Source organism: Micropterus dolomieu, linkage group LG19 (genome assembly GCF_021292245.1).
Source record: "Micropterus dolomieu isolate WLL.071019.BEF.003 ecotype Adirondacks linkage group LG19, ASM2129224v1, whole genome shotgun sequence".
NCBI lineage: Eukaryota > Metazoa > Chordata > Actinopteri > Centrarchiformes > Centrarchidae > Micropterus > Micropterus dolomieu.
In genome coordinates, this window is record NC_060168.1 from 15,792,558 (window position 1) to 15,801,423 (window position 8,866).

An 8,866-nucleotide genomic window follows, 5' to 3' on the forward strand; every position below is an offset into this window, starting at 1 on the left:
TCTCTGAGGGCACATGAAGTTTTTTACATCCAGTTAAGGTTTCTCAGGATTAGAGTGCAGCTCAGTCCTTAGAGTAAATGTATAATGGGCTGTGAGGTGGTGCAGTGAATAAGGAGACTGTGCCTTAACCAGAAAAGGATAGTACTGATCTGTCTATCTTTCTGGATGAATAAAGGACTCACTCATGGGTTCAGGGGTTGATTTAGTAAACCATCCAGAGCTCATCAGTCACCCTGCAGGATGGCTCGGCTTTATTTTCCTCTGCCCATGGGTCAAACAGTGACGCACGCCTTGACTCTTACTGGCAACACACACTCTTCCAGTCAGATGGGGCTTAACGGGGGGCTGGAGGGAGGAGATTTGCAGTTGTGGAGTCAGATTAAACTTAATATATATTCACTCCCTGACCAGTTTCCATGGTGACACAGTCATCATGCCTTTCACTTACCACCCTCCTCAGGCAAATAAGTCTAGCCTGCAGTAGTTGGTAATGTTAGCAAGATCTCTGCACTGCCAAATAATGTTTGCTGATTTGCCCGGGGCCAGATTTGTCTGGGCAATATGGAAAACACAGAGGTGAACTGGAAATAGAGTCCCTCTTGACCTGAGTAATTGAGCAGTTTGTTTTTACCCATGATTCAGTCGAGTTCTCAGATTTGAGAAATGTAAAGCGGGGAGGGGACTTAATAAGTGCTAAGCAATTTTTTAAATCTTATTTAAGGTTTCATTTAATTCTTTTTTAAGACTGAGGCCCAAAGAGGTTAAACTATCCAGTGATTCATAAAAATTCATGCAAAAGCAAAGGTTAGAGAAAACAAATACACTTGTGCAGCAGAACCTTTTGTTTTCTGTTATATTCTCTTCTTAGCTTTTCCCCCATTATTAATCTCATGACCCCTCAGATTTATCTTGTGACCTTATCTACAACAGTAAACAATTCTCCACAGAATAAGTACACTTTAGGTACATTTTGCTGATAAGGCTTTTATAAGTTGGACTTTGAATGCACCACTTTCACTTATAACAGTATTTTACATTGTGGTATTGGCACGTTTACTTGAGTAAAGGATATGAGTACCAATAATAACGGGAGAGTTTTTTATCCCAAGCATTGTTGCAAGCTCCCCCTTCACACAAACACTACACACTCACGATCCACCCCTCCAGTACCTTCACCCTGACCTCTGGAATCTCAAGCCCTCGATCTTCTCATTCAGAGGGAGGGGAGGGAGGGCAGACATGGAACCCAACAGATGACCTGTTTATTTTGTTAGCTGTGTTTGCTGGTGTGAGGATGGTTTCCAGGATGTGTGTGTTTCTGTGTGGGCGTGATCTTGTCCTGTCACAGGCCTCAGCTATCTATCCACATAATCTGTGGACGCTGAATTGAGGATTACAGGGGATTTGTTCACAGCAGAGTGAGCCTCAGCTGAAGTTGTAGATTTTGTTTGTCTGCTCGGAGCCCCACCCATAGAGAAGTAATGGCCTTTGTTATAGGAGAGGAGTGACTCTCCTTGTATGTCTTTGTAATGCAAGGCCTCAGCAGCGAATCCTTCGAACCTCAAACAGCTTAAAGAGAGAGAAAAAAAAAGTCAGATTTGACTCCTAAATTAAGTGAAGGGGGCGGGGGATTTAAAGGAAAGGCAAAGGGGGTGTTTCTTGCCCCTCTCGCCCCTTTTCTTTCTCCCTGCCGGTCTCCTTGGTCACACAAATGCACACATCCTCACACACACACTGACGAAGGCTCAGTCCTGCTATGGCCACCACCACCACAGAGGAGAGCTCTCCGGTCCCGGCAACCACAGCAACCCAGCAGCCTGACTTGGATACTAGCATAGAACCCGGCTCAGCAAGAAAGCCTGAGTCCAGTGAGGCCCAACTTGACAAAGAAGAAAAAGAGGATGAGGAAGAGGAGGAAGGGGGAGAAAGCTCTGTGCCGGGGCAGGAGAATGCAAAAGCGCAGAGTTTGGACCCGGAATGGGTGGAGGAGAGGTTCAGGATCGACAGGAAGAAGCTGGAGACCATGTTGTATGGTGAGTAAGCTGAGCAGTTCAATGCTCACATTGCTGTCAATACCATGCACCTGAGCTCCATGATTTTCCACCGGCACAGACAACAGTTATCAACTTAATTCTCACATTCTTCTCTATAAGCTGCTTTTTCTGAAAGTTATTCTGTTTTGGTGTTTTGGATGCTTGTCATGCACACCCCCGTCATCCCCTGTGTGCTCTTCCTATCTTATCTACCTGACCCTGGGTGTCTGTCAGGGCCTCCAGCTGGCTGTGCCCTTGTTCTCACCATCAGTATTACTGCCATCCACTAAACTCCTGTTGCTGTATCACCATGATTTATGACCTGCAATGGCTTATGCATTCAGAAGTCTGCCTCTGCAAGTTATCGCTGTTCTGGTTTTATGACAAATGCCTCCCCTGTGTTACTGGGGAAACTCTTTCTGACAGTGTGCTACTGCTCCAGATAGAGACTGATATTTGTCTGTTTGTCCTTGCGCAGACTCTTGTTGGGAAAGCTTGAGCGAATTTGTTTTAATGTGTGTGTGCAGGTGCGACTGTGCTTTTGTGACTGTCTGTTTGCGCAGCCTCAGTCAGGCAGTACATTTTGTATCTCGTCCCTCTAGGTGACAATCTGTCAGGCTGCACTTGACACTTCACTCTGATAGGCCAAGGAGTGCTTTGTTTTTTATTTTTACACATTCCTTCTTGATTTTACAGTTGTTATTTAATTTTTTAGTCAAGTGGGAGGTCTTTGCGTCAGCAAATGCCATTGATGTGATTAGCTGTCTCTAGGCTAATTTGTGGTTGCCCCCCCTAACCACCACCTTCTCTCTCCACCCCATACTGTTCTCTTCCCATTCCTCAGCTCTGGCCAGAGTAACCCATAGTGATGAGGGGGGTTGAGGGCGTTCCTAAGTCCCCCCGTACCCTGTAAATGTCACTGTGGAGCGATGGCCTTTTAAAATTGTTTATGTTCCCGGCAACCTCTTGTTCCAGTTGCTTGGCAAATTTCAGCCAAGTCAACATTTAAATGTTGACTTGGCTGAAATTTGTGTTGACTTTACACACATGCTTGATATTGAATACTTGCGCTGCAAACGACGGAGCTGTGTACTGCTGACCAACACAACATGGCAAATCACACTGCGGAAGATTATAAATGTCTCTTCATTGTGTCTGTTCTTTATGTTTGCTTGCTATATGTCTTTCAGCTCCAACACTTGGAGATGGTGAAACCGGAGAGGAGTTTTTTGAGAGAGTAAGTAGAGCTCCACACCGGGAAACATGTTATTCATAAACCAGAAGATTAAACAAAAAGAGCCCTAACCCCTAACCCTCCTCAGTGAAAGCCACCGATAATCATCAAAGCAGAAAGCCTCCTGGTTAAATGTAGCTTACAGATCAGTGAAAGCCTCCATTTTAACATTTGTTCCATACTTTGCATCCAATGATTGCTAGTTTTATGGAGGTGATAATTGCAGTCTTTGAAATGCAAATGAGGCTTTGGTCTGGACTGGAGTCTGGAAGTGTTGATGTGTGTGCTCCGATTGTATGCGTGGTGATTTGTGTGCGTGTGTATCTTTGTGGCATACAATGACAGCTCTGCCCTTGTTTCCCACTCTCTCCTATTGTTTGTGCTTCCACAGGTGATGAGAGAAAGTGACACTCAGGTGAAGTGGCCGTCCAAGCTGAAAATTGGGGCCAAGTCAAAGAAAGGTGACAGACTCTTGATGTTTCACTACTCACACCTTATTAGGTCTCTGCACTTTTCTCCTTCCTGTCACACGTTTTTCTATGTTCCCACAAATTGATTTATCATTGCCCATTTACTGTAGCATACTGTGTACAGCATTAAAACTAAACTCCTATTTCAAGATCCACATGTGAAGGTGGAAGGGAAGAGAGCCAATGTTTTGAAAGCCAAAAAGAAGATACTAGAAGTGCTGGAAACCAGGGTGAGGGTTATTTAATTTTCACAAATTGTCTGAACAATAATGTCAACAATGTACAGATGAAGACATGCTTTTACATGATTTATACTTTGCTACTGCTTCCCTTTAACCAAGTATTGAAAAGTAATCTGCACTAAAAAATAAACCCAACCACTGTTTATATGAAATCCAGGTGAACAAGGTGACTCTAAAGATGGATGTGGCCTACACAGAGCACTCCCACGTGATTGGGAAAGGCGGTGGAAACATCAAAAAGGTGATGGAGGTCACATCTTGTCACATCCATTTTCCCGACTCCAACCGCCACAGTGCTACCGGAGAGAAAAGCAACCAGGTAACAATAACTAAGGCAGTGAGCCACTAAACTGTTAGACTGACAATTAAAGAGGTGGTATTATTCTTTTTGGCTTTCCCCCTCTCCTTTAGTGAGTCATATATAATTTTTGTGCATGTACTAGGTTTGCAAAGTGAAAAAGCCCATCTCCCACAGAAAACACTGCTCTGAACTGCCTGAAAACAGCTCATTTATTGTCCAGCCTTTTCCCTTAGATCCCTGTGACTTCACAGCAAAATGTGCGTCATAATGCTCGCCAACCGGCTAGTACACACCCTCAGAAACACCGATGGAAAAACTCTCTGAGCTGTAGCACAAGACAAGACGTCCACCGGCTGCCTCTCCTCTCCCTTCCAAACACTAGCTACTGACCAGGCAGTCAACGGACATAAAGTTGTTACTGTGATGTAGAAACAGAGCTCAGTCAACCCCTAAATAGGGTTTTGAAAAATGAGCATAATATGACCTCTTTAAGGAACTGAAAACAACCTTAATTAAAAAGCCATTTGTTTTCTCATCTTTTACCAGGTCTCCATCGCTGGGCCCATAGAAGGAGTGGAGGAAGCCAGGAGGAGGATAAGAGTGAGTGGTCATGTATAATCTGAGCAGAAACTACCCAGGATAGATTTGTATTTGACTCAAAACTCAACTTCTTCACTCCCGTCAAGACACAGCGCTCAAAAGAATGATTAATAGAATGGCCTACACAAAGAAGAGAGGTATATTTGTCAAAAAGCCACTGTCTCACATCTCTTCATTACCCCCTCCCCTGTGTGACTCCTCTCCATCACACTCTTTCCCTTGTTTCCCATTCAATCTTCCTTGTCCTAGGACCTGCAGCCATTGTCCTTGAGCTTTAACCTCCCAGTCAGCCTGATGCCCCAGGGTCTGCCAGATGCAGGCTCCCCACTCATTCAACAGGTAGTGCAGACTTTGGGGGTCAGTGTGAGCTTCAGGGCCGTGCCACCCCATCCTCAGGCACAACCCACCTTCTATGAAAGCTGCTGCACCGTCTGGGGCCTGCAGGGCAATGCAGCTGCTGTCAAGGTTAGTGTAAAACACAGAGGACTTTGATCCAGTTTACACTCATTAGAATAGGGTCTAATCAATGTGTATCATATAGTTTCATGTAATGTATGTATACATCGTCATCTGGCAGAAGGCGACCTGCATCCTGATAGACCTGCTGCTGGGGTCAGAGGTCACATGTGGTGTAGTGAGCAGCCAGCTGGATGTCACCTCCCAGCAGCATCTCTTTCTGCTGGGGCAGAATGGAGCTCACTTCCTGAGCGTCATGCACCAGACCCAGACCCAGATCATTCTACCAGACCTTAGTGCTCCTCAGAGCCCTCCCTCGCTGCTCATCCAGGGCAGCCCTGATGGAGTGTGTCTGGCTCGGCAGCAGCTCATGGTACAGCGGGGTGTTTGGTTTTTGTTTAGGCAGAATTATGCTGAAGAACAATTCCGAGAGGTTGCGAGTGCATTATCTGTTTATCTGTGTATGTGTCTTTGTGTGCACATCTAGGACTGTCTGCCTGTGTGTTTGATGTTTGACATGCGTGAAGACGGGGAGGCAGATCCTTGTAAGCTGGCTCAGATGATGCAAAACCTGGGAGTCTTCATTAGTGTCAAGCCCAAAGTAAAACAGACCAGCAAGGTACAACTTTAGCTGCTTTGTTATTGTTAGAATCACCCCATCTAAAATTAAATGGTAATTTTGTTGTTTTATTTGCTACCTCTCCCTATTTTTACATTCCCTGTTAATCTAGGACTATATTGTGATTGCTTATTTCATACGCACTGGATTAAATAATAAATGTTTATTGAAATATTTGTTGAATGTTCACTTTCATTTTGGATTAAACATTACTCTGTCTTGCTGTCTCATGTGCTGTGGTGGTTTGAATACTGACGTAAAACTCTGTATTGGTGTATATTTATCAGTCAGTAGTGGTGAAAGGTCTGGAAAGGAACATCTCCTGTCTGTATGAGGCCCGCCGTCTGCTCCTCGGTTTGGATTCTAGTGAGACTGCCAAGGTAACCGAGATGACCCCTGACCCCATGTTAACCGGCAGCGGAATGACCAGCTATTGGCTCAACATGTTGCTGCAGCAGCTTCGTCTCTCTGAGCAAGGTGAGCATGCACATATACAGTATGTGTATACATTTGTATGAAAACACACCTAAACATATGAAAAAATGTTTCCCAAAGCTGTGGCATCTCTGCTGCACCAGGGGCTTTTTACAGAATCATAAAATCACAGAAGCCACCTTCAGGTGCATGACTCAGAACTCATCAGCACTCTGGCTGGAGTTACACACATATGTGTGTAGGTGTGTATCTATCCAAATGTCATGGAAACTGGAAAGCAACCTATTATTTAGATTTTAATTTTTTTCCACAAGCAAAAACTTGTGGTGGAGAGCAACAAAGGACATTTAATCAAGTACTTCATTTACGTAGAACATCTGAGTACTTTTCCATCACAGGCAAAAACATATTCAATCAGAATAAATGTATGTTCACATAAGAAGTTGACAAATAAAGACAAAGAGAATGCAAACACCTTAAAGCACAGTCACGTGAATACACATGGGGGGGTATGTAACACTAAGCGCAACAGTAACTCTTCTCTAAGTAAAGGGTCACCATTTTAACATGATACGGTTGATATGGCTTTACATTTATGTTACTTTCATTAAGTAATTTGATTTCTCTTTTCACATACAGTATCTAATGGGGGCAGCAGTACATAATCACATATTGTAAATTCTGTAATCATCCCTGTGTTGTGTACAGTCTCCTTAACAATATGACAAGTTATAAGTTATAACAGCACACATACACATACACACAACATATGTAAAACAAATGGGTGGATGGAAACATGTGTCTTTTGTTTCATCTGGTGTTTTTTATGTTTACCTGCTTTGTTTGGTAGCACAAGTTAATGTGATCTTTTACTCATCTTTCATGTCCCCTCTTGTTAAGGCTCTGTGCCTGCTCCCACTCCAGATGTGCTGACTGGTCCTAAGTACCGCCCCTCACCTCCACCAGGCTTCACCCCTCCTGCTGATGAGGGGAGGATGGGACTGAAGGGAACAGATAGCCGACCACTGGAGAAGGTTTGTCCCTGATTGTAGTCAAACTGCTCTCAGTAAAAACAAATCCTTTCTGATAGATAAACATCAATAAAAAACAAAACAACACATTACATTTTTTCCTCTTCAGATCCTAGAAAATGAGGACCTGTCTGGCCAATCAGAGGATGAGAGCTCTCAGGCCATGGTGATGTTATCATCTGAAGGGTGTCATTCAGTTAGCAGCATCAGCAGCGTGGGATCAATGGGTCGGAGGGGGAGTCTCCAGGGTCCTGACACTACCAAGGTTTTCGTCCAGGGCAGACGGCATTCAACGGGGCAGGCGTTAACATACAGGTGACCATTCACAGATTCTTACACTTGTTTTGTCACTTGTGAGGACACTCCATTATTGCTCTGATTACTCTGATACAAGCACATCCACACAATTAAACAGGTAGGCCTACTCAGTGGCAAGCTGGCCCTGAAATGATAACAGCCTTTAAAACAGCAGCACGCCAGCCACACCAAATCCACCGAAAAAGCACTTGTAAAGTTACTCACCTATTTGAAAGGCATCCATTGAGCTTGTATTGAGCGAGATCTTTGACAGTGTCCTCAGTAATCCAAAACAATCTTATTTGGGAGCTTTGGGACCCGCTCTTCCTGTTCTTTTATCTTCTGTCTCTTCTTGAAACAACTTTTACGTGTGAATAGCATGACTGCTAGCTTGCACGTGTGCTCTGCTAGTCTACTTGTCAGATTTTGCGTTTCACCCGGTTTCTGGAGTCTTGTCACATGATTAAATAGAAACTTAAGATTGGGCATTAATTTTACCCAGCAATCATCACTGCATTTGTCAGCTATGTGACATGTATACTAAGAAAATAAGATTATATTCATTCTGTTGAATCTGTGGAATAATTTTTTTCATAATTCAATGTATACCTTATAGCCTACTGCTTGCTACAGACGTCTGGGCAAAAGTCTGTGTTGTCAGACACCACGGCAAAGGGGGAAATGCACATTTGAGTGTATATATAGCACTTAATCGGTATGAAAGCAATAGGTTGACTTGAAATTCAATTCAATTCAATTCAATTTTATTTATATAGCGCCAAATCACAACAACAGTTATCTCACAGCGCTTTTCATAAAAGAGCAGGTCTAGACCGTACTCTGTGATGTTATTTACAGAAGCCCAACAGTTCCCACCAAGAGCAAGCACTAGGCGACAGAGGCAAGGAAAAACTTCCTTTTAAGAGGCAGAAACCTCGAGCAGAACCATGGCTCAGGGTGGGCGGCCATCTGCCTCGACCGGTTGGGGTGAGAGAGAGAGAGAGAGAGAGAGAGAGAGAGAGAGAAAGAGGGAAAGAAAGAAAGAAAGAAAGAAAGAAAGAAAGAGAGAGGGATGTAAGGAGAGAGAGAGGGGAGGGAGGCAGCCTACACAATATACACACAGAGGTACAGACAGTGAAGGTAATGTT

General features: G+C 43.9%; 1 protein-coding gene across 1 annotated transcript in view; it reads left to right on the forward strand.

Moving 5' to 3' along the window:
- Nucleotides 1–1,756: 1,756 nt before the first annotated feature.
- The window catches only part of bicc2 (bicaudal C homolog 2), a 15,524-nt gene continuing 8,414 nt past the window's right edge, over nt 1,757–8,866 (forward strand). Inside the window, exons 1-12 of the mRNA XM_046030408.1 lie at nt 1,757–2,033; nt 3,224–3,270; nt 3,659–3,728; nt 3,888–3,967; nt 4,137–4,298; nt 4,827–4,880; nt 5,130–5,345; nt 5,458–5,709; nt 5,824–5,955; nt 6,243–6,432; nt 7,291–7,424; nt 7,531–7,736. Coding sequence (XP_045886364.1) covers nt 1,757–2,033; nt 3,224–3,270; nt 3,659–3,728; nt 3,888–3,967; nt 4,137–4,298; nt 4,827–4,880; nt 5,130–5,345; nt 5,458–5,709; nt 5,824–5,955; nt 6,243–6,432; nt 7,291–7,424; nt 7,531–7,736 — 1,820 coding nt within the window. The remainder of the gene's footprint in view (nt 2,034–3,223; nt 3,271–3,658; nt 3,729–3,887; nt 3,968–4,136; nt 4,299–4,826; nt 4,881–5,129; nt 5,346–5,457; nt 5,710–5,823; nt 5,956–6,242; nt 6,433–7,290; nt 7,425–7,530; nt 7,737–8,866) is intronic.